The 26,312-nt window shown below is 48.4% G+C and overlaps 1 protein-coding gene across 1 annotated transcript in view; it reads right to left on the bottom strand.

Annotated features, from left to right (window-relative positions):
- LOC147097354 (AT-rich interactive domain-containing protein 3B-like) overlaps positions 1-26,312 on the bottom strand; it is a 302,108-nt gene that overhangs the window by 27,201 nt on the left and 248,595 nt on the right. The window contains exons 6-7 of the mRNA XM_085972262.1: positions 15,214-15,397; positions 8,808-9,052 (exon numbers count right to left, since the gene is read on the bottom strand). Of these exons, the coding sequence (XP_085828388.1) occupies positions 8,808-9,052; positions 15,214-15,397 (429 nt within the window). The remainder of the gene's footprint in view (positions 1-8,807; positions 9,053-15,213; positions 15,398-26,312) is intronic.

Here is a 26,312-nt window from a genome sequence, read left to right as displayed (position 1 = left end):
CAGAAAATGCTGGAAAAACTCAGCAGGCCAGGCAACATCCGTGGAGAGAAATTTGAGTTGACGTTTCGGGTCGAAACCCTTCTTCAAAACTGGAAAGAAAATAAAATAGAAGAACAAGGTTGAAGAGCCAAACGGAGATCCCGTCGAAGAGAAGAGCAGAACCTCTTCAAGGTAGGCATTCCTAGAAGAGGTGTGGCAGTGAACCAAACACTAGTATGATAGAATCAGGGACCACACCAGACAGTGAGGGTGACTTTAACCTAACTCTCCAGGAGGGAAACCCACGGGATCAGGTGGAACGCAGGTCTTACACCCCACCTGATTTTACTCCCCATTGACTTCAATATAGAATACAATCGGGGCGGGGTGTAAACCCAGTGGTGCCCCCGATCCCTCCCGTTTCCCGACGGACGGGTTCGGATAAAATTTCCCGGTCGGCGCTAGGCGCTTTCGGAAAGCAGCTTGAAGAGCTGGTGGGTGATGTGTGGGGGGTGGGTGATGTGTGGGGGGTGGGTGATGTGGGGGGTGGGTGATGTGCGGGCGGTGGGTGATGTGCGGGCGGTGGGTGATGTGCGGGGGGTGGGTGATGTGGGGGGTGGGTGACGTGCGGGCAGTGGGTGATGTGTGGGCGGTGGGTGATGTGTGGGGGGTGGGTGATGTGTGGGGGGTGGGTGATGTGCAGGCAGTGGGTGATGTGGGGGGGTGGGTGATGTGGGGGGTGGGTGATGTGGGCGGTGGGTGATGTGTGGGGGGTGGGTGATGTGTGGGGGGTGGGTGATGTGGGGGGTGGGTGATGTGGGCGGTGGGTGATGTGGGCGGTGGGTGATGTGTGGGGGTGGGTGATGTGGGGGTGTGGGTGATGTGGGCGGTGGGTGATGTGCGGGCGGTGGGTGATGTGGGGGGGGTGGGTGATGTGGGGGGTGGGTGATGTGGGCGGTGGGTGATGTACGGGGGGTGGGTGATGTGGGCAGTGGGTGATGTGCGGGGGGTGGGTGATGTGTGGGGAGTGGGTGATGTGCGGGGGGTGGGTGATGTGGGGGGGTGATGTGTGGGGAGTGGGTGATGTGTGGGGGGGTGGGTGATGTGGACGGTGGGTGATGTGCAGGGGGTGGGTGATGTGTGGGCGGTGGGTGATGTGGGGGGGGTGGGTGATGTGTGGGGAGTGGGTGATGTGTGGGGGGTGGGTGATGTGCAGGGGGTGGGTGATGTGTGGGCGGTGGGTGATGTGGGCAGTGGCTGATGAGGGCGGTGGGTGATGTGCGGGGGGTGGGTGATGTGGGGGGGTGGGTGATGTGGGCGGTGGGTGATGAGGGCGGTGGGTGATGTGAGGGCAGTGGGTGACGTGCGGGGAGTGGGTGATGTGGGGGGGTGGGTGATGTGGGCGGTGGGTGATGTGGGGGGGTGGGTGATGTGCGGGGGGTGGGTGATGTGGGGGGGTGGGTGATGTGGGCGGTGGGTGATGAGGGCGGTGGGTGATGTGCAGGGGGTGGGTGATGTGGGGGGGGTGGGTGATGTGGGCGGTGGGTGACGTGCGGGGGGTGGGTGATGTGGGGGGGGTGGGTGATGTGTGGGGAGTGGGTGATGTGTGGGGGATGGGTGATGTGAGGCCGGTGGGTGACGTGCGGGGGGTGGGTGATGTGGGGGGGTGGGTGATGTGGGGGGGGTGGGTGATGTGCGGGGAGTGGGTGATGTGCGGGCGGCGGGTGATGTGGGCGGTGGGTGATGTGGGGGGGTGGGTGATGTGTGGGCGGTGGGTGATGTGCGGGGGGTGGGTGATGTGGGCGGTGGGTGATGAGGGCGGTGGGTGATGTGCGGGGGGTGGGTGATGTGGGGGGGGTGGGTGATGTGGGCGGTGGGTGATGAGGGCGGTGGGTGATGAGGGCGGTGGGTGATGTGCGGGGGGTGGGTGATGTGGGGGGGTGGGTGATGTGGGCGGTGGGTGATGTGCAGGGGGTGGGTGATGTGGGGGGGTGGGTGATGTGAGGGCGGTGGGTGATGAGGGCGGTGGGTGATGTGCGGGGGGTGGGTGATGTGGGGGGGTGGGTGATGTGGGCAGTGGGTGATGTGGGTGATGTGCGGGGGGTGGGTGATGTGGGGGGGGTGGGTGATGTGGGCGGTGGGTGATGTGCGGGGGGTGGGTGATGTGGGCGGTGGGTGATGAGGGCAGTGGGTGACGTGCGGGGGGTGGGTGGTGTGGGGGGGTGGGTGATGTGTGGGGAGTGGGTGATGTGTGGGGGGTGGGTGATGTGAGGGTGGTGGGTGACGTGCGGGGGGTGGGTGATGTGGGGGGGTGGGTGATGTGTGGGGAGTGGGTGATGTGCGGGCGGTGGGTGATGTGGGCGGTGGGTGATGTGCAGGGGGTGGGTGATGTGTGGGCGGTGGGTGATGTGCGGGGGGTGGGTGATGTGGGGGGGGTGGGTGATGTGGGCGGTGGTTGATGAGGGCGGTGGGTGATGTGCGGGGGGTGGGTGATGTGTGGGCGGTGGGTGATGTGCGGGGGGTGGGTGATGTGGGGGGGGTGGGTGATGTGGGCGGTGGTTGATGAGGGCGGTGGGTGATGTGCGGGGGGTGGGTGATGTGGGGGGGTGGGTGGTGTGGGCGGTGGGTGATGAGGGCGGTGGGTGATGTGAGGGCGGTGGGTGACGTGCGGGGGGTGGGTGATGTGGGGGGTGGGTGATGTGGGCGGTGGGTGATGTGCAGGGGGTGGGTGATGTGGGGGGGTGGGTGATGTGAGGGCGGTGGGTGACGTGCGGGGCGTGGGTGATGTGTGGGCGGTGGTATTACCTGGGATCCTCATCCATCAAGCGAGCTCTTCCTCTTTTATTCACTCGGGTGTTATTGACCATGTAAATTCAGCCAATTCACCGACACTGTACACATTTCACTAACCTATAGGGTCACTCAGGGACAATATACCAGCACCTTCACTCAAAGGGTGAATGGAAACATTCCTAACAGTCTCACAGAACTGTGCCGGGATACATTCTTTCATGCACTTTTTTAAAAATGCACTTTATTCCGATATAGATAAAGCTGCTGTACTCCCACCGGCACCAAATTCCATGAACCAACACTACAATAACACACACAGATGTACCAGCAGACAATAATGAGCGGGACTGTGAAGGGTCACACAGCTGCATGTCAGAGCTGGATAGGACGGGAGAGCTTTGGTTCTGATTTTACTCCTGTTAAGTCTGTGTGTTATAGTGAGAATTACTACACAGACCACAAGAGTAAATTTTAACAGGTCTTTACTAGTCGAAGGTCAGGGCGGAACTGCCCAATAAATCATTACACAGCACTTATATACCGGTGTGGTCACCACCGGTATTACAGTATACAGCAGCCAAGATAAAGTAGTGCAACCCTTAAAATAGTTCTCTTAAAGGTGGAACGGTTACATACACTACAATCCTCCCTTTTTAGCTTAACAGTATATATTCCCCATTAAACATAACATCATAACATATATACACAACTTCATGTAAAAACAGTTCACAGATTCAGTCTCTCTGGAGGCTTCCTGACTCGGTCCGGATAACGCCTCGGTGGTGTAGTAGTTTTCGGTGGTGTAGTAGGTTTTTGTTGCTGGGGTGACTCATCTAATAGTCCTTCACTGGACTTAACAGCTTGAACTTTCGTAACTTCAGAACCAGCATTGTTGACTTCTAAAGACTCGAGTACCTTGGGAAGTTTTTCTGCTTCCAGACTGATTTGGCTCAGTTCAGAGGGACCACGTGCGTGACCTGGTAGGGGTGATAATGGTTCAGATGAGTCATCATCTTCTGCTTCCTCTCTATGGTCTTCTATTTCCTCCCTCACTTCAGCTTTTGCCTCTGCCACCAATTCCCTGAGTGGCTTATTACTGCTGACACTGCTCACAAAAGGGTGCTCTTTCTTCTTAGCTTTCAACTGATCGATGAATTTGACATATTCCCTTTCTTGCTCAGCTTTGATTCGTTTGGCCTCATCGCGCAGACGGTTTGTGTGTTCCTGTTCCATTTTCTCAATCAGCTGCTTCTGCTGTCTTTCCAGATTCTCCCACTCTGTGTCAAAGAACTTTTTCTTTGCATTCATCTCTTGCTCAAAACGGCGAATCATTTGTTCTAATTGCTGTTGTAGTTTGAAATTGAGTTGAGTTCGAGCCCGGTGTTCCTCAGAAATGTGCATGTCTGTAGACTGGACAGACTCAGAATTCTCTGTCAAACTATGTTGTTGTTGTTCAGTGGAATTCTGTTCTGATACTTTGTTCTCTTCTGAAGCATTTATGCACTCCTTCGTTTTTCCATCATTAGTCTGCAAGTCCATTTTAGACTTGTCTTTTGCACATGGGCTGGTCTTACCATCATCAGTTCCAGAGTCTGAGCTGATTGTCTGCACCGAGTTCTCACTCTCTGCTTTGTCACTGTCACTGCTGCATATGCCCTCATCCAATATTCTGGACAATCGTTCAGGTTTGACATCTTTTTCTCCAGAATCTACCGTTGTTGCTTTTAGGGAGTGCCAGTCCATATTTATTTTCCTGATCCACTCCCGTCCCAGGAGTGGTGGACCTCCCTCAGGTAGTACATATATGTCCATTCCTTGGTGTTCTTTGCCCTTGTGTACCACCTTGACTTTTATCTTTCCGATGGGGTATACTCTTTGCCCCGTGTATGTCTGTAATACTATCTCCGTATCCCGTAGGGGAATATGTGTGAATAACCTTTTGTAATCTTGCTTATTCATGACCGTCAACGCCGATCCGGTGTCCAATTCCATCTTCACTTGGACTCCTGCTATCTGCAGTGTGACCCAGATAGTTTGTAGGTCAGCTTCCTTACTCACATTGTGAATTCTCAGACTACCCAGTTCCTTGCTGTTGGAGTCTGAATCCGAATTCTGTTCATCCGAACTCTTCTCAGCCACCTTATGTACCTTTCTGCACTTTTCCTGCGGTGACTTTTTGTTGCTGGTCTTCTTTCCTGACCGGCATACTTTAGCTATGTGACCAAGCTTGCCACATTTTCTACATTCCTGGTTTTTAAACCAGCATTGGTTCTGATCGTGTGTTGTCTTTCCACAACGATAACATTTCGCTGTACCCAAAGCCATTTGATCTACGCTGAGTACCGCTGCCTTCAGCTGCATTTCCGCAGTGCCTCTCGCTGCGGCTTCGTGCGATGCTGCAATAGTGACAGCCTTATCAAGTGTAAGATCATTCTCTTCAAGTAGCCGCTTTTGTGTTCCTTCTTTCGACAATCCACACATGAATTTGTCTCTCAGTGCCTCTGTCAGTCTTTCCCTAAACTGACAGTATTTCGCTAGCTTACGCAGTTCAATTAAATACTCCGCGTTGCTTTCCTCTTTCTGTTGCGTTCTCGCATAAAATTTAAATCGTTCCGCTAACATCAGCGGTGTGGGGTTCAAATGATTTCTCAGGACAGCAACAATATTAGCGAAAGTCTGATCCGCCGGTTTAGCTGGTGATAGAAGATGCTTCAATAGCCCGTATGTCTTCGCACCCATTGAGTTTAGTAAGGTTAGTGCTTTATCATTATTTGATATTTTATTTGCCTTACGATATATCTCTATGCCTTCTACATACGTGGCCCAATCTTCAACATCGGGATCGAAATCGTTGATGTTACCATGCTTAGGCATCCTCGCAATCTTCTTGAGAAACAAAAAGAAGTTTTTCTTTTATTTATTTATTTATTTCAAAATGGCGGTTTCCCGCGCTTGTCTTCTTCCCCGCCTACGAAAATGGCGGCTTCCCGCGTTTGCCTTTCTCCCCCGCTGGCTGTAATGGCGATTGCCGTATTGCTGCGTTCGCCCTCCCCAGCGGTTCTCAAATCGTGCCTCCCAGCCCCTCTTGCAGTCTGGTCCTTTCCCCCGGCTGCGGCTGAGTTCTCCGCGGTTTTTAAAAAATTTTCTCCCGTGCCTTACGCTGTCCCAGTCGCTGCGCCTCGCGGCTTCGGTAGCTGCCCGGCCTTTTTCACCGGTCGCGGTCGAGCTCTCTCTCGATGCTGTTGCGTCTCCCAGCCCGCTTGCAGCCCGGTCTTTTACCCCGGCTGCGTTTGCATTCACCGCGACTCCCGTGCCTTACGCTGCCCCAGTCTCAGCGCCTCTGGCCCCGACTTCTGACCGGCTCTTTTCCCCGGCCGTGGTCGAGTTCTCCGCCCTTATACCCTCCGTTTTTCCCTCCCCTACTTCACAGCCAACGTGGCCGACTTGCTGCTCGTCGCTGATCGGCTTACCCACCACCGTGATAGAAGGGATGATCACTGCCTGTTGCTGCTGGAAGGCTTCGTGTCAGAATTCTTCCTTTGCTCTGCAGACCCGAGTCTTTTCTCAGCAGAATGATGAGGGCGGATGCCTCCTCTCGACGCCCGTTAACTGCCTTGGATGTATCTCTGCCGCAGGGTAAGATCGTACTCGTCGCCACTGTTAAGTCTGTGTGTTATAGTGAGAATTACTACACAGACCACAAGAGTAAATTTTAACAGGTCTTTGCTAGTCGAAGGTCAGGGCGGAACTGCCCAATAAATCATTACACAGCACTTATATACCGGTGTGGTCACCACCGGTATTACAGTATACAGCAGCCAAGATAAAGTAGTGCAACCCTTAAAATAGTTCTCTTAAAGGTGGAACGGTTACATACACTACAACTCCAACAGTCTGCAAGCCAGGGATTACATTCCAGGTGGCATCAGCTCTAAAGCTGGCATGTCTATGATCAAGCTGTGGCTCAGTGGGTAGCACACTCGCCTCTGAGTCAGAAGGTTGTGGGTTCAGGTCCCACTCCAGAGACTTGAGCACATAAAGCTAGGCTGACACTCCAATGCAGTGCTGCATTGTCAGAGGTGTCGTTGTGCGGATGAGACGTTAAACCAAGGCGCCGTGTGTCTGCTCAGGTGGTTGTAATAGATCCCATGGCACTATTTCGAAGAAGAACAGTGGAGTTCTCCCCAATGTCCTGCTCAACATTTATCACTCAACCAACATCACGAAAACAGATAGTTTGTGGGAGCTTGCTGTGTGCAAGTTGGCTGCCGTGACCCTTACATTTAAACAGTGACTACACTTCAAAAAGTATATCATTGTGAAAGGTGCTTTATAAATGCAAGTCTTTCTTTAATAATGATTAATACCACAGTGGAGCCTGCTTCAGTGGAGGAGACCCTCTCCTCCTGGCTGGTTAATGGAGATTGGCGGATAATTGAGTGACATCTCCAATGCTGCTGAAGGTCCAACCCAGATCCCAATGTAACCTTGAAGAAGCAGCCAACCAATTCAACTCAGTAAAAGACCTAAAATAACAACAGAAAATGCTGGAAATACTCAGCAGGCCAGGCAGCATCCGTGGAGAGAGAAACAGAGTTAACGTTTCAGGTCTGGGACCCTTCGTCAGAACTGGAAAAAGCTGGAGATGTAACAGATTTTAAGCAGATGCAGAGACGGGGGGGGGGGGGTTTAGGAGGGGAGGAAGGAATTGAAAGAACACCCTGTACTTTTGTAAGAGGCAGGAAAGATAAAATGTTGCAAATGGGAATGGCAAAAATCATACTGCATGAAAAATGGGGGCAGGGATAATTATCTGAAATTGTTGAACTCAATGTTGTGTCCGGCAGGCTACAAAGTGCCCAATCGAAAGATGAGATGCTGTTCCTCGAGCTTACGTTGAGCTTCATTGGAACAAGTGGCATAGTGGTTAGCACTGGTGCCTCTCAGCGCCAGACACCCGGGTTCGAATCCAGCCTCGGGTGACTGTCTGTGTGGAGTTTGCACATTCTCCCCGTGTTTGCGTGGGTTTTCTCCGGGTGCTCCGGTTTCCTCCCACAGTCCAAAGATGTGCGGGTTAGGTTGATTGGCTATGATAAATTGACCCTTAGTGTTAGGGGGATTAAATACGTGGGGTTACAGGGATAGGGTGGGATATGTGTTGGTGTAGGGGTTACGGGGGTCGGATGGGATATGTGTCAGTGCAGGCTCGATGGGCCGAAATGGCCTCTATCTGCACTGTGGGGTTTCTGTGATTCTGTGAATGCAATAGACAGAGAGATCAGAGCGGGAGTGAAGCGGTGAATTAAAGTGACAGGCGACCGGAAGCTCAGGGTCACCCTTACGGACTGAACGGAGGTGTTCCGCAAAGCGGTCGCCCAATCCACGTTTGGTCTCCCCAGTAAAAGACCTACTCTGGCCTAGGCTGAATCCCTCATCTGAAGGATTCCATGCAGCGTGCTTTAGTGCAAGTGGATTTCTTACAGCCACAAGACATGACCCAACCCAACCCAAATCCTTAACTCAACTTGTAAACGTTCATTGATGTGGCCCACAGCCCCGAATGACTGTGAACACAAAGGATAAAAGGGTGGTCGTATTTTAATATTTACCAACAACAGCTTGCATTTATGTAGGACTTTTAACGCAGTAAAGTGTCCCATGGCGCTTCACGGTTATCATAGAAAATTTGACACTGAGCCACATAAGGAGATATTAGGACAGGTGAGCAAAAGCTTGGTCAAAGAGGTAGGTTTTAAGGAGCGTCTTAAAGGAGGAGAGAGAGGTACAGAGGCGGAGAGGTTTAGGGAGGGAATTCCAGAGCTTAGGGCCCAGTCAACAGAAGGCACGGCCGCCAATGTGGAGCGATGAAAATCGGGGAGGCGTAAGAGGCCAGAATTGGAGGAGCGCAGCGATCTCAGAGAGTTGTAGGGCTGGAGGAGGTTACAGAGATAGGCGAGGTTTTAAGTGCTCGGGTCGGGTCCAACCGGCCCCTTGCTGCGATGATCTAAACACGACAAAGAGTCAACGCTATTTACCTTTTTTGATGAGCTGGCCTGGGGAGAGGTGGGTGCCATTGGTGGTGGGAACATTCATAGACGACATGTGGACCTTGTGGGGGGACAGGAGGGCGGGGGCCGTGCTGGAGGAGTAGCCGAAGAGAGCCGAGCTGTAGCTGGGCCTCCTGCCCTCCCGCCTGTTGCTGTCAATTGCTGCCTGGAGTTCCACGGGAGAGCTGAGTGATTGCTTTTCACATTCATATGGGTAGAGGTATTTCATGTATCTGCAGGCGGACAAAGGACACACGTTACACAGCCTTCTGCGCACTGAGCACCGGGTACACCGCACCTTGTAACAATAGGGGTATGGTAGCATAGTGGTTATGTTACGGGACTAGCAATCCGGTAAACCTGAGTTCAAATCCCACCATGTACAACTGGGGAAATTTAAATTCAGTTAATTAAATAAATGTAAGAAGTCACACAACACCAGGTTATAGTCCAACAGCTTTATTTGAAGTCACAAGCTTTCGGAGCGCTGCTCCTTCATCAGGTGAAGTGGAGAGATGCATAAAGACACAGCTAATAATGTCAGATGTTTACTGGTAATCTTTCTAACTGCCATTTATCACACCTTGGCAGAGAGATAATCACAGCAATCAAAAGTGTGAATGCGGCCGGACCTGCTGTGATTTCCAGCAAAAAAAATGTTTTTTGTCTTTTTTTGTTTTTCACAGACCCCAGCATCTGCAACATTTGACCCCTTGTGGCCCCACCTCATTGTTCTTTGATGTAATGTTTTCCTGACTAACCTGTTTGGACACCATTCACACTTTTGATTGCTGTGATTATCTCTCTGCCGAGGTGTAATAAATGGCAGTTAGAAAGATTACCTGTAAACATCTGACATTATTCTCTGACTATATAAGCTGTGTCTTTATGCATCTCTCCACTTCACCTGACGAAGGAGCAGCGCTCCGAAAGCATGTGACTTCAAATAAAGCTGTTGGACTATAACCTGGTGTTGTGTGACTTCTTACATTTGTCTACCCCTGCCCAACTCCGGCATCTCCACACCATAATTAAATATAAACCTGGAATACAGGAAACTCTTTATTATCCGGGACCGGCGTGGAGCCGGTTTATCAAAAAGTTAAAAGGTAAGAGAGCTCCGTACACAGCAACAAATCCAGGCTTCCCTGTTGCTTAGCAACATGTGCAGGAACTCCGGCCACAGACCAAGCGTCCCTGTTGCTTAGCAACAACTGCACGAACCCCAGTTACACAGCCACAGCTCCAGGAACTGCCACTAATATGAAGTAAAACTTACCTGAACCTGCTCCGGAATTTTGCCGGTTAACAGAAATTTCTGGTTATTTAGGTGCCGGTTAAAAGAGAGTTAGTAACGGTGACCATAAAACCTTCATTGGTGTGGCCCACAGCCCTGAATGACTGTGAACACTGAAGGATAAAAACCCAATGTCCTTTAGGGAAGGAGATCTGCTGCCCTTACCCGGTCTGGCCTATATGTGACCCCTAGATCCACAGCAATGTGGTTGACTCTTTTACATAGAAACATAGAAGATAGGAGCAGGAGTAGGCCATTCGGCCCTTCGAGCCTGCTCCGCCATTCAATGTGATCATGGCTGATCATCCAAATTCAGTATCCTGTCCCTGCCTTTTCCCCATATCCCTTGATCCCTTTAGCCTCAAGAAATATATCCAACTCTTTCTTGAATATATTTAATGAACTAGCCTCCACCGCCCTCTGTGGCAGAGAATTCCACAGGTTCACCACTCTCTGGGTGAAGAAATTCCTCCTCATTTCAGTCCTAAATGGCTTACCCCTTATCCTTAGACTATGACCCCTGGTTCTGGACTCCCCGGCCATCAGAAACATCCTTCCTGCATTTAGTCTGTCCAGACCTGACAGAATTTTATAGGTTTCGATGAGATCCCCTCTCACTCTTCTAAACTCCAGTGAGTATAAGCCCAATCGACACAATCTCTCCTCATACGTCATTCCTGCCATCCCAGGTATCAGCCTGGTGAATCTTCGCTGCACTCCCTCCATGGCAAGAACGTCCTTCCTCAGGTAAGGTGACCAAAACTGCACACAATACTCAAAGTGCGGTCTCACCAAGACCCTGTACAACTGTAGCAAGACATCCTTGTTCCTGTACTCGAACCCTCTTGCTACGAAGGCCAACATACCATTTGCCTTCTTAACCGCCTGCTGCACCTGCATGCTTACCTTCAGCGACTGGTGCACAAGGACACCCAGGTCTCTTTGCACTTCCCCTTCTCCCAATCTATTGCCATTCAAATAATAATCTGCCTTCCTGTTTTTGCCTCCAAAGTGGATAACCTCACATTTATCCACATTATAGTGCATTTGCCATGTTTCTGCCCAATCACCCAACCTGGCCAAATTGTACTGGAGTTTCCCGACATCATCCTCGCAGCTTACCCTCCCGCCCAGCTTTGTGTCGTCTGCAAATTTGGAGATATTACATCCAATTCCCTCGTCCAGATCATTAATATATATTGTGAACAGCTGGGGTCCTAGGACCGATCCTTGCGGTACCCCACTAGTCACTGCCTGCCACTCGGAAAACGACCCGTTTATTCCAAATCTTTGCCTTCTGTCCGCCAACCAGTTCTCTATCCAAGTCAATACCTTGCCCCCAATCCCATGTGCCTTAATTTTGCACGCTAATCTCTCGTGTGGGACCTTATCGAAGGCCTTCTGAAAGTCCAAATACACCACGTCCACTGGTTCTCCCTTATCTATTTTACCAGTTACATCCTCAAAAAATTCCAGTAGATTAATCAAGCATGATTTACCTTTCGTAAATCCATGTTGACTTTGTCCGATCCTGTCACTGCTTTCCAAGTGCTCTGCTATTACATCTTTTATAATAGACTCTAGCATTTTCCCCACTACCGATGTCAGGCTTACCGGTCTATAATTCCCCGCTTTTTCTCTACCACCTTTTTTGAATAGTGGGGTAACATTAGCTACCCTCCAATCCATGGGTACCGTTCCAGAGTCTATCGAGTTCTGGAAGATGGCCAGTAATGCATCTACTATCTCTAGGGCCACTTCCTTAAGTACCCTGGGATGTAGACCATCAGGCCCTGGGGATTTATCGGCCTTCAGTCCCATCAATTTTCCTAACACCATTTTCCTACAAATACTGATTTCTTTCAGTTCCTCTCTTTCATCAGACCCTATGTTCCCCGGCATCTCTGGGAGGTTATTTGTGTCCTCCTTTGTGAAGACAGAACCAAAGTATGTATTTAGTTGGTCTGCCATTTCCTTGTTTCCCATTATAAATTCCCCTGATTCTGACTGTAAGGGACCTACGCTTGACTTCACTAATCTTTTTCTCTTCACATATCTATAAAAGCTTTTACAGTCAGTTTTTATGTTCCCTGCTAGCTTACTCTCATATTCTATTTTCCCTTTCTTAATTAATCCCATTGTCCTCCTTTGTTGAATCCTAAACTGCTCCCAATCCTCAGGATTATTGCTTTTTCTAGCCAATTTATATGTCCTCTCCTTGGATCTTATGCTATCCCTAATTTCCCTTGTTAGCCACGGTTGAGTCACCCTTTTTGTTTTATTTTTATGCCAAACTGGGATGAACAAATTCTGTAGCTCATCCATTCGGTCTTTGAATGTTTGCCATTGCCTATCCACCGTCAACCCTTTGAGCGCGATTCCCCACTCAATCCTACCCAACTCGCTCCTCAGACCATCGTAGTTTCCTTTATTTAAATTGAGGACCCTTGTCTCTGAGTCAACTACTTCACTCTCCATCTTAATGAAGAACTCGATCATATTATGATCGCTCCGACCCAAGGGGCCTCGTACAACAAGATTGCTAATTAATCCTTTCTCGTTACATAATACCCAGTCTAAGATGGCCTGATCTCTGGTTGGTTCCTCGACATATTGGTCCAGGAAACCATCCCGTAAACACTCCAGGAATTCCTCCTCCACAGTATTGTTACTAATTTGGTTGGCCCAATCTATATGTAGATTAAAGTCACCCATGATGACTTCTGTGCCCTTATTGCACGCTTCTTTAATTTCCCTTTTAATGCCATCCCCAACCTCCACTTTACTGTTTGGAGGTCTATATACCACTCCCACTAATGTTTTTTTCCCCTTAGTATTTCTCAATTCTACCCATACAGATTCCACATCATCAGAGCTAATATCCTTCATTACAATTGTATTAATCCCTTCATTAACCAGTAATGCTACCCCACCTCCCTTTCCTTTTTGCCTATCTTTCCTGAATATCGAATACCCCTGGATGTTGAGTTCCCAGTCTTGGCCATCCTTGAGCCACGTTTTTGTAATCCCAACCAAATCGTATTCGTTTACCTCTATTTGCGCAGCCAATTCATCCACCTTATTACAAATGCTCCTCGCATTAAGACACAAAGCCTTCAGGCTTGTTTTTTTAACGCTCTTAGACCTATTAGAATGATTATTTACTGTGGCCACGTTTGATTTAAACCGTTGATTTCTCTGACTGCCACTTTTGTTTTTCTCCTTCCTATCTTTTGCTTACTGCCCTGCCTCAGTTGTTAAACAAAAAAGGTATAGGGCAGCGGTTCCATAAGGCGGCTCACCACCACCGCCTCGAGGGCAACTAGGGATGGGCAATAAATGCTGGCCTTGCCAGCGACGCCCACATCCCGCGAACGAATTAAAAAAAAAAAATGCAAGGTAGCCCCTCCCCCGTGTGGGCGACATCGACGGGATATAAATGACGTGATGTTACAGCCTCCAGTGCGGTTGGCTCTTAACTGCCCTCTGAAGTGGCCCAGCAAACTGCTCGGGGCAACTGGGGATAGGCAATAAATTCCAGCCTTGTCATCGATGTTAACTCCTTATTTGGGATACTAGGTGCCCCGAGATACACTCGCTGTGAGTGTTTCTCCCCCCCAGTGGGGGTGCTGGCTCATGCAATCATCCCTTTAACCGTTTATAAGCAATAAAAGGCCTTCTTTTAAGTCAAGAACATGCATCACATAATAGAATGGAAGAGCTTTTGACGTGTTGGCGGGAGTCATACATCGGAGACTACCCTCCGACGTCCCACCAATATGTGCAGGATAGGCAGTGACATGAATCAGTCATTCATAAAAGAAAGACTTATGAAATGATACTGAGCGGCCTATGGGTGGCGCTGTCCAGGGAGAGTATAAATACTCGGGCACGGGCCCAGCTTGCTCAGGACATTCTTAACAGGAATTAGTGAAGAACACAACTAGACCTCCATGTTGTAAAACAGTTCATTAAAGCTTTGTTTAACGCTTAGACCAAGAGCTTAGTAGTTTTCTTACGTCAGGCAGTTCTCAACATTTCTCTTTCTAGAAGCCACATTAAAAAAAAACATTATTGGGATATGGGCATCGCTGGCAAGGCCAGCATTTATTGCCCATCCCAATTTGCCCTTGAGAAGCTGGTGGTGAGCCGCCTTCTTGAACCGCTGCAGTCCATGTGGTGAAGGTGCTCCCACAGTGCTGTTAGGGAGGGAGTTCCGGGATTTTGACCCAGCGACGATGATGGAATGGCCGATACATGTCCAAGGTGGGATGGTGTGCGACTTGGAGGAGAACTTGTAGCTGATGGTGTTCCCAAGGATGTCTTGCTCCAGTTGTGCGGGGCCTTGGTGGGACCACATCTTGAGTGTTGTGTGCAGTTTTGGTCGCCTTGTCTGGGGAGGGATGTTCTTGCCGTGGAGGGAGTTCAGCGAAGATTCACCGGGCTGATGCCTGGGATGGCAGGAGTGATGTATGAGGAGAGATTGGGTCAATTGGGCTTGTACTCACTGGAGGTAAGAGGAATGAGAGGGGATCTCATTGAAACTTATAAAATTCTGACAGGACTGGACAGACTAGATGCAGGAAGGATGTTCCCGATGGTCGGGGAGTCCAGAACCAGGGGTCACAGTCTAAGGATAAGGGGTAGGCCATTTAGGACTGAGATGAGGAGGAATTTCTTCACCTAGAGAGTGGTGAACCTGTGGAATTCTCTACCACAGAAGGCAGTAGAGGCCAATTCATTAAATATATTCAAGAAGGAGTTGGATATATTTCTTAAAGCTAAAGGGATCAAGGGGTATGGGGAGAAAGCAGGGACCGGGTACTGAATTTGGATGATTAGCCATGATCGCATTGAATGGCGGGGCAGGCTTGAGGGGCCAAATGGCCTACTCCTGCTCCTATCTTCTATGTTTCTATGTTTCCCATGCACCTGCTGTCCTTGTCCTAATTGTCCCCTTTAGCCATGCGACAGATACAGCTCGTCGCTGGTGCCTCTGGCCCGAGTGGACTCATCAGACTTGCCAGTGATAATCCCACACCCAGAGGATTGACGGCACTGGATGTGGTTCAATGGAGTGAAGTAGCTGCTACTTACTGAGTCCTGAGTGTAAAGGCTGCACTGGTAATTGAGGTAGGTAAGTTGAGGCCTTTTGTGATTTCCCGCCATATCTTCTTATTGATAACTTCCACCAAGCCACCCTTCTCTGTGACGAGCTTATACAACATGTACAGGTCCAGCACGTGCTTTGCCATTATAGGGATCCGGTTCACCGGGGTTCCTGTAAAACAAAAGAGGCAGAAGGGTTTCCGTCAGCACTGCTGTTTCCCCAGTCCCTAACAGCCTGAATGAAAGGCAGATTCCTGCGCGTTGCTCTCTCGCCCGGTTAGGAGGTGACGAGCTCGGGTTTTAATGGTGTGAAGACTGTAAGAGGAAGGGAAGGCCGAAGGGGTGTGAGGGGTTCCACAGCCTTGAGATCCTGGATGTGTTTATCTGCTCTCACCCTGTTAAGTAAATACGAACTGCAGATGGTTATAAAAAGATGCTCGGACTAGCACCTTTAACAGTTAAAGGGGCATGGTCATCATGAAAAAGTGTTAGGAGCATAGGAACAGGAGGAGGCCATTCAGCTCCTCGGGCCTGCTCCGCCATTCAATTCGATCATGGCAGATCTGAACCTCAATTCCATTTTTATGCCGTTGCTCCATATCACGGAACAAAAATCTAGCAATCTCAACAACAACTTCAACACCAACAACAACCTGTCTTTATATAAGCTCCTTTAATGTAGTAAAACGTCCCAAGGTGCTTCACAGGAGCGATTATCAAACAAAATTTGACACCGAGCCACATAAGGCGTTTCTCTGCCCCTCCCCTTCTGTTAAAGGGGAGGGACGCTGCGAGCTCTCCAGAACATCCGATGGCCCACACTAGGCCACCAGGGCGGCGTGGTGCCGCGGCCGCAGCCTGGCGGAAACACGTAGTGGAGCTGTGCAGATTAAGGAGGATAAAACACAACACTAAAGTTTTATTGCATCACTCGCATTTCTCATAGGATTTTTCAAAAAAAGACAACAAACGTTAATGGTTTGTTGAAGCACAGGTTGAGCGTCCAAAATCCAGAGTTCCGTATTCCGGAACATTTTACGGATTCCGGACGACCCTGCCACCAATCGTCCCGAAGTCCGGATTCCGGAATATCACGGATTCCGGAACTCCGGTTTTTGGACGCTCAACCTGTATTTCATAAGTACCAGGATAAAAGACTTGCATTTCTATAGCACCTTTCACAACCGCAGGACGTCCCAAAGTGCTTTACAGCCAATGAAGTACTTTCAAACTGTTGTAATGTGGGAAACGCAGCAGCCAATTTGTGCACAGCAAGCTCCCACAAACAACAGTGAGGTAATGACCGGATAATCTGTTTCAGTGAGGCTAGTTGAGGGATAAATATTGGCCAGGGCACCGGGGAGAACTCTCCTCCTCTTCAAAATAGTGGCCGTGGGATCTTTTACGTCCACCTGAGAGAGCAAATGGGGCCTCGGTTTAATGTCTCATCCATAAGACGGCACCTCCGACAGTGCAGCACTCCCCCAGTACTGCACTGGGAGCGTCAGTCTGGATTTTGTGCTCAATTCTTTGGAGTGGGACTTTGAACCCACGACCTTCTGACCCAGAGGGGAGAGTGCTACCCACTGAGCCACAGCTTAAAAGCTATAATGTCGCCCTCAAAGACAACAGGCCGCAGCAGAGGTCCTCACAGATTAAAGGACACCACAGAATAACGATCAGCAATGTGAGGGCTGGCTGAGATGTTGAGGTGGACGTGTTTAAAATTAATTTTGATCACTGGCACCTTGACTCCTTCAATCCTCTGCACCCGCACTGGCCGGGACATTGAAATTTTAATTGGTTGCAATGAGGACATGATGGGCCGGATATTCCGATCCCTACGGGTGGGTACGCGCTGTGTACACACCCGTAGGGACATCGGAAATGCCGGTTTCAGTCATGCACAGTGCATGCGCTGAAAACCGGCATTTCCGATCTGTCAAGAATCCTCTCGACAGATCGGACGCTTGCCCTGAAGAAGGGCCTCTGCGGGGGGAGAGTTCCGCTTTCTGGAGAACCTCCGCCCGCAGAAAACCCTTAGAAATCTTACGCCTGGTAAAAGCAGGGTTAGGGTTAGGATTAGGCCTGCTTTTACCAGCATAAGAGTTGAAAAAAAGTTTTAAAAAATAAAAAAAAATCCACTCATTTATCATTTAAAAATACTTTTAAAAAAGGTAAGTTTATTTTTAGCCCTGTAAAAAACTTTAATTATTTTTTTCAAAAAATTACATTTTTGTTTACAATATTTAATTTATTGTAATTTCAACTCATTTTAAAAATGTGATTTAAAAAAATGTATTTAATGTTTTACAGTGTTTTTGGGGTGATCTCCATTCATATATTTGACAGGTCTTCCTGTCAAGTGTATGAAGGGAGATTCCCTTCTTTGATTGGCTCCCCATGGCCCACGTGATCCCTGGGGCGCTTGCGAACCGCCTGCGCCTCTGGGATACGTGGGCCCTGCGCACTTGGAGTTTGGAGAGGCCCAGGAGCGGAGGTATAGGCACCTCGGGAGCCCCTCAGATAAGTCCGTAGATTTTTTTCCAGATCGGAGGTCTCCGCACGCGGGAAGCATCCGATCGGAAAATACGGCCCAGCATCTTTTACACGCTTTGCCTGTTACCTCTAAGAAAAGAAGGGATTGGTTTACCCTGACGTGCGACCTGGGTGTTGTTTTGTGCAGAGAGGAGGCAACAGCGCTACCGGTGGCTCAGTTTGGAGGTGTGCCTCTCCCTCTCGAACCGATAAAGCAAGCCCCACATTCGACCCCCTCGACAGCCTGAATTATGGGCTTGGGTTCCTGACGTGGGACTCGAAGTCACAGCCTTCGGGCTCGGAGACGAGCAGACGCGAGACGACGTGAAAGATGCCAAATTGGGTCAAGTACAGGGCTGTTGTCACTCAACAGCAACCTGGATTTATATAGCGCCTTTAGTAAAACATCCCAAGGCGCTTCACAGGAGCGTTACCAAGCAAGATTTGACAGCGAGTCACGTAAGGAGATACAGGAAACTTTTTTTTATCCGGCACCGACGGGACCGACGTAGTGCTGGTTGATCAAAAAGTCCGGATTACAGAGAGGTATACTCACTAAGGTATGAGAGCCCCGTACACGGCCACAGATCCAGGCGTCCCTGTTGCATGGCAACAGGTGCAGGAACCCCGGTTACACGGCCACAGATCCAGGAATCTCGGTTACACGGCCACTAAATATGAAGTAAAACTTACCTGAACCGACTCCTGAATTTTGCTGGTTAAGAGAGATTTCCGGTTATTTAGGTGCCGGTAAAAAGAGAGTTTCCTGTATTCAGTCAGGTGACCAAAAGCTGGGTCAAAGAGGTCGGTTTTAAGGAGGAGAGACTGGTAGAGAGGCGGAGAGGTTTAGGCAGGGAATTCCAGAGCTCAGGGCCCAGGCAGCTGAAGGTACGGCCACCAAAGGTGGAGCGATGGATATTGGCGATGAGCAAGAGTCCAGCATTAGAGGAGCGCAGATATCTCGGAGGGTTGTGGGACTAGAGGAGGTTACAGAGATAGGGAGGGGTGAGGCCATGGAGAGATTTGAAAACAAGGATGACATTTTTTCCTTCCTCGGCTGATTGATGGGTATAAATCCCCGGGACATGAGCTGTGCAGTTGCTGCAGATTATTTTTGGACTGGCTCTTGTTCTACTAGCCTCAAAAAGAGAAGCAAATGGAAAGTCTGGGCCACTCTAAACAGGTGTCGACAGGTGGATCTCATTTCCCCCTCTTTAATCTCTGGTGCTACCATGTAACATTTACAGGAAACTCTCGATTTACCGACACCTAAATAACCGGAAATCTCTGTTAACCGGCAAAATTCAGGAGTAGGTTCAGGTAAGTTTTACTTCATATTAGTGGCCGTTCCTGGATCTGTGGCTGTGTAACCGGGGTTCGTGCACTTGTTGCTAAGCAACGGGGAAGCCTGGATCTTGTGGCCGGGTTCCTGCACCTGTTGCTAAGCAACAGGGAAGCCTGGATCTGTGGCTGTGTACCGGGCTCTCGTACTTTTTACTATACCTCTCTGTAATCCGGACTTTTTGATAAACCGGCACCACGCCGGTCCCGTCGGTGCCGGATAAAAAAGAGTTTCCTGTATTAAGGTTGGATGGTGTCGTTCTTCTCACAAGTCAGGATGCTGTGCGACTTGGGAGGAGACCTTGGAGGTGGTGGTGTTCCCATGCGCCTGCTGCCCTTGTTCTTCTAGGTGGAAGAGGTCGCGGATTTGGGAGGTGCTGCCGAAGAAGCCTTGGCGAGTTGCTGCAGTGCATCTCGTAGATGGTACACACTGTGGGACCTGGCCACGGGAAATACACCCGACTTGTAGTGAAATGCTCACAGCAGGGCTGCCTCAAAGAGCAGAGACCACTGCCTAATATTAGTTGCATTTTCAGCGCTAGGACTGTTGAATGTGAAATTGGTTCTGTAGTTACGGGACATCGCAGCGAGGAAAGCAAGTGGGGGGGGGGGGTGGAGGTGGGAGGAAGAAGGATAATAAACTATGAGTTATGGCATATTAACTGTTTTCATACACAATTCAACGATGGTTGAATCAATACAGGGTGACCTAGGATCACACTGAGTTTAACAGTGCAACTTAAACCAGTGCTCCCACCCATATTGTACTTCTTGATTTATAGACATTACATATGCCAGCACTTCACATTTAATCACAAATTGTAACTAATTTCAATTCAATTCAATTCAATTCAATTTTATTTGTCATATATGCAGCAGACGTGTGTACTGCACAATGAAATGTTGATTTTTACGAGTCCTCCCAACATTGGAATAAATATGGCATAACAATGATAAAAATACTAATAGAAATACTAATAGAAAGACAGTAGTAATAAATAAAACAACAGTAATAAATAATAATAAATTAATCGTTCATGAGTCTTATGGCCTGGGGGTAGAAGCTGTTTCGAAACCTGCTGGTACGAGACCGTATGCTTCGGTATCTCTTACCGGACGGGAGCAGGGCAAAGAGGTTGTGGCTGGGGCGGCTCGCGTCTTTAATGATTCTCAGGGCCTTCCCCCGGCACCTCTCGGGGTAGATATCCTGCACAGCAGGTAGGTTAATTCCTATAGTGTGTTGTGCAGCTTTCACTACCATCTGTAGAGCCTTGCGGTCTGTGGCGGTGCAGTTGCCATACCAGGTAGTGATGCAGCCGGACAGGATACTCTCGATGGTGCACCGGTAGAAGTTGGTGAGAATCTGGGGGGCCATTCCAAATTTCTTCAGTCTCCTGAGGAAGAACAGGCGTTGGCATGCCTTCTTGGTTACAACGTCGATGTGATGGGACCACGTTAAGTCCTCCGTAATGAATACACCCAGGAATTTGAAGCTGCTGACCCTCTCCACCTCAGCCCCTTTGATGTAGATTGGGGTGTGTCCCTCCCCCTGCCGCTTCCTGTAATCCACGATCATCTCCTTTGTTTTGCTGATGTTGAGGGAGAGGTTGTTGTACTTGCACCATTCTCCTAGGGCTCTTACTTCCTCCCTGTAGCCTGTCTCGTCGCCATCTGTGATCAGGCCTACAACGGTAGTGTCATCAGCAAACTTGATGATGGAGTTGAAGTTGTGCATGGCCACGCAGTCGTGAGTAAACAGGGAGTACAGAAGGGGGCTGAGCACACAACCGTAATGATCATTTTCTTCATTGACTGCGGAGATGGGGCACAGGGCTCCCATGGACTCACAGCCTGCATCGCTCTCGAGTCCTAGCTGGACAGTGAAGTGCAGCAGTATTTGTCTTTAACAAACCCCCAACTCTGGGTTAGAAAGCAGTTAGAAAACGGTAGAATAATAGAAAAGACAGCCAAGTGCCGATTTGTTACAGCAACAGAGGCTGGCAGTCCGGACCGTCAGCAGAGTCGAACCTTGGTCTTTGTCACACTTACACCGTCTTTTAGCACTGGTTTGATACGGCCACAACCCCACACTGATGGAATCCACTGCTTCGCGTGAAGCACCTTGGTCTGTATAAACATAGAAACATAGAAGATAGGAGCAGGAGTAGGCCATTCGACCCCTTGAGCCCGCTCCGCCATTCAATGAGATCGTGGCTGATCATCCAAATTCAGTACCCTGTCCCTGCTTTCTCCCCATATCCCTTGATCCCTTTAGCCTTAAGAAATATATCTAACTCCTTCTTGAATATATTTAATGAATTGGCCTCTACTGCCTTCTGTGGTAGAGAATTCCACAGGTTCACCACTCTCTGGGTGAAGAAATTCCTCCTCATTGTAATGATCAATAACATGTCATTATATAGTGGACACTAGGTGGAGCCGTAGAGCTGTGTAGAGCTGTATATAGCTGTATGTATAAGACTACACTACCCAGCTGTATGTATATTAAGACTACATTACCCATGAGGCACTAGGCTACCCACAAGGCAGCAGTCAAGATGGAAGCCTCTACAGATACTGTACCTAGTCCACATGTGCTCAATAAAAGTGTCTAGCAAAAGCTAGCTGTGTTCATAATAAGAATGTCTATTTATTAATGAACATAAGATGGTACCAGGATACCAAGAGTTGTAAATATCTGCTAAAAAATTGTGAAAAGCGACATGGAGAATTTGAAGCCACCAGAGCGTTTGAATCTCGAGGGAAATGTCGACTACAATTGGCGGATTTTTAAACAACAATTCGAACTCTACATTGCTGCCATCGGATTCGGTACGAAGCCAGACGCAAGAAAAATAGCATTGCTGCTTACGGTTGCAGGCCCACAGGCGATAAAGGTGTTTAATACATTTGTATTTAATCCAGAGGAGAACAGAGAAAAATTAGAAGATGTGCTAAAAAAATTTGATGCACATTGCTCTCCCAAAAAGAATGAGACCTATGAAAGATACTGAGACTTTTGATAGCTTTATAACTGATCGGAAACTGAAAGCACTGACATGTAATTTCTCTGAGCTGAAATCATCCATGATTCGTGACCAGATTGTGTTTGGTATTCATGATAAAAAAAGTCAGGGAACGTCTGTTGAGAGAAACCGAACTAAATTTGGAAAATGCAGTGAAAATATGCCAAGCCAGCGAGCTAGCTCGAAAGCACGCGAAGACTTTCAGTGCAATCAATAATGATGCGATTGTAATGAGTGATAATGCTGCTGTCGGTGCTGTGTCCTATAAGGGGAAGAAACATGGGCAGAACAGAAATGAAAAGCAATCGGAGGATGAAATTTTTAATTGTAAACGCTGTGGTTACAAACACCAGTTAAGACAATGCCCAGCGTTTGCAAAAATGTGCACAAAGCATAATGGAAAGAATCACTTTGCCAAACAATGCTTTTCAAAAGTAAAAACAATGAAAGGGCAACAAGTTAATGTGATTGAGGACACTGATTTAAGTGAGACATTTTTTGTAGGAATGGTGTCATGTGGCGATATCAAAAAAGATACAGAAAATGTGCAGCCCTCAGAAATGGACAATGCTGAACATAAAGTCAATGCAGTAAAAGTGGACAAATGGATGATCCCACTGCAGATAAATGGAGCATTAGTTACATTGAGACTGGACACTGGGGCAAAAGCAAACTTAATCAGTATGAGTGACATAAAAAATATGAAAGAAAAGCCCAAAATACAGAAAAAGTCAGTACTACTGAACAGCTATAATGGACAGAAAATAGATAGCTTAGGTGTATGCAGACTTAAAGTGACAGTCAAAGACAAAGTGCATCATCTCATGTTTTCTGTTGTGGCTGAAAGACTTGATTCGATACTAGGTGACAAAGCTTGTGAAGACTTAAAACTGGTCAAGAGAGTCTGCCGTATAAACTGTGCCATAAGCAGACCAGATGACTCAGGTGATGAAGCAGAGAGCCCATCAAGGATGAAAAGGCCAAAGGGTATCCATGTCTTCAAAAAGCCTAGTTTCTCCAAGAAGAAAGAAAAAGACTTTAAGGTCAAAGAGAAGCCAAAGGAAGAAAAGCACAAAGAGGAAAAATACAAGGAGAAAAAGTCCAAAGATATAACCGCAGCAGATGTTGTTAAGCAGTGGAAAGAGAAAAAGAAAAAGAAGAAGCCTGCACCAGAGTAGGAAGCAGTTCCGGTGGATACTCCTTCTTCCCTCAGGCCAATCTTTGGTGTTCCATTAGCCGAGGCTGCTGAGAGGACTATGCTGTATGATGGGATCCAGCTGCCAGCAGTTTTTCGAGAGTGCATTGACTACATTGAGAGTTATGGCATGAAGAGTGAAGGAAACACTGAAACCCTCTCCAAGCAAAGATCGCAAGGAGACCTCGATCTATACAAGAGCAGATTGATGACAATGCCGCAACTGCATCTTGTCATTCACTGCCAGAACAATCTCATGAAGACACATCAGACTTACCCGTGTTGAGAAGATCCACACGTGAAGTAAAAGAGCCTGATAGACTTAATCTTTGAGTACAATGTAAAGCTTTGAAAATGTGTTGACTGTTTTGAAAATGTTTATGTTTATAGAGCACTAACAAAAGTGTTACTGATATTATCTTTATTGTTTTCTTGAAAGTTGATTGATATTGATTTTGTTAAACCTCAAAGAAAGGGGGATGTAATGATCAATAACATGTCATTCTATAGTGGACACTAGGTGGAGCCGTAGAGCTGTGTAGAGCTGTATATAGCTGTATGTATAAGACTACACTACCCAGCTGTATGTATATTAAGACTACATTACCCATGAGGCACTAGGCTACCCACAAGGCAGCAGTCAAGATGGAAGCCTCTCCAGATACTGTACCTAGTCCACATGTGCTCAATAAAAGTGTCTAGCAAAAGCTAGCTGTGTTCATAATAAGAATGTCTATTTATTAATGAACATAAGACTCATCTCTATCCTAAAAGGCTTACCCCTTATCCTTAGACTGTGATCCCTGGTTCTGGACTTATGTTGCAACGGTTTTAGAGTCTTATACACCTCTGTTGCCCGTGTCCTAACGCGCACCAAGTCCCGTTCACCCATCACCCCACTGTGCTCGCTGACCAACATTGGCTCCCGGTCCGGCAACGCCTCGATTTCAAAATTCTCATCCCTGTTTTCAAATCCCTCCATGGCCTCGGCCCCTCCCTATCTCTGTAACCTCCTACAGCCCCACAACTCTCCGAGATATCAGCGCTCTTCCAATTCTGGCCTCCTGCACATTCTTGATTTTCATCGCTCCACCATTGGCGGCCATGCCTTCTGTTGCCAAGTCCCTGAGCTCTGGAATTCCCTCCCTAAACCTCTCTGCCTCTCTCTCCTCCTGTACGTCCTTCCTTAAAATATTCCTCTTTGACCAAGCTTTTGGTCATCTGTCATAATATCTTCTTTTGAGGCTCGGTGTCAAATTTTTTCTGATAATCGCTCCTGTGAAGCGCCTTGGGACGTTTTACTACGTTAAAGCAGTTATATAAATGCATGTTGTTGTTGTTGTTACCTCCTGCGGTTCTATGACCCAGGCGTGCTGAGGTCGATTGTTGTTGTATTTGTGTGTACTTGTCGGCATAAAAAGGGCCTTGCTTGGCGTTGGTCCGTGAATGGGCGAGTGTACGACTGGCCTCTGCCACCTTCATGGTCGAATAGCCTGCCAACACCCACTGCTCATGCTGGTACAGGAAGAACGGCTACTTTTAGATGAGCACTTGAAACGCCATAGCATACAAGGCTACGGACCAAGTGCTGGAAAATGGGATTAGAATAGACGGGGCTTGATGGCCGGCGCGGACACGATGGGCCGAAGGGCCTCTTTCTGTGCTGTATAACTCTATGACTCTCTATGACTCTACTTGTCAGCCATGGCTCAGTGAGGTAGCACTCTCGTCTCCTGAGTCAGAAGGATTTGTGGGTTCAAGTCCCACTCCGTGAGACGTGAGCACAAAAATCCAGGCTAACACTCCCAATACAGTGCTGAGGGAGTGCTGCACTGCCGGCGGTGCCCTCATTTGGATCAGATGTTAAACCGAGGCTCAGTCTGCCCTCTCAAGTGGACGCAAAATATCCTACACCACTATTTCGAAGAAGAGCAGGGGATATTTGTCCAATATTTATCCCTCAATCAACATTACCAAAACAGATGATCTGGTCATTATCACATTGCTGTTTGTGGGATCTTGCTGTGCGCAAATTATATAACTGAATATATTTAAGAAGGAGATAGATAGATTTCTAGAAAAAAAGGCATCAAGGGGTATGTGGAGAGAGCGGGAATATGGTATTGAGATAGAGGATCAGCCATGATCATATTGAATGGGGGAGCAGGCTCGAAGGGCCGAATGGCCTACTCCTGCTCCTATTTTTCTAAATTGGCTGCCGCGTTTCCGACATTACACAGTGACCGCACTTCAAAAAGTACTTCATTGGCTGTGAAGCGCTTTGGGACATCCTGAGGTGGTGAAAGGCGCTATATAAATGCAAGTCTTTTCTTTCTTTTTAGCTGAGTGAGACCAGGACCCATGGAGTCACACCCCAGGAAAGAGTCGCTGCCTTCAGGAGCGGGGGGAGCAAAAAAATAAATCGCAGGAAGCTTGGGGGTTATCTCAATCTATTAGATACACGACAGACAAACAAAGGGAATCAATTACAAAAAAAATTGAATGAACTAGATTTTGAAACTCCAATGTTGCAAGTCAGCTGTGACAACTTCATTCACAAACTTTAAACAGACCGTGTGTGTGTGTGTAACATCACACTGTACAAGATGAACGAGCCTCCGGCAATGCTCGTGCTAGGATCGGATTTCATCTGTACCGGAGCCAGCTGCTCGACTTATTAAAGCATCAAAACCATTACTCAGGCACTCTGCGAGTGATGGCTCGGCCTCCGCGCTGCACGCACCGCCTCCCAAGCTCCCGGACCAAGCCAGCTGATGTTAAAAAGAGAGCCAGCCGGTTGGCTGGGCGAGGGCGTGGATCAGCTGTGTGGAGCGCCAGGGGTGAGCGCTGGCTCAACTGGCTTCACCCAGGACAGCAGTAGGAGCAGCACAATCGACCTCAGCACGCCTTGGGGGGTCATAAGATCGAAGGGGCAACAACAACAATGACCAACCTGCATTTATATAGCGCCTTTAACGGGCGTTATC

Source organism: Somniosus microcephalus, chromosome 32, assembly GCF_052327205.1.
Source record: "Somniosus microcephalus isolate GS21.2 chromosome 32, FLI_Smic_1.0, whole genome shotgun sequence".
NCBI classification, from domain to species: domain Eukaryota; kingdom Metazoa; phylum Chordata; class Chondrichthyes; order Squaliformes; family Somniosidae; genus Somniosus; species Somniosus microcephalus.
The sequence above is the reverse complement of the archived record's forward strand: the minus strand, read 5'-3'. Positions and strand labels throughout refer to the sequence as shown.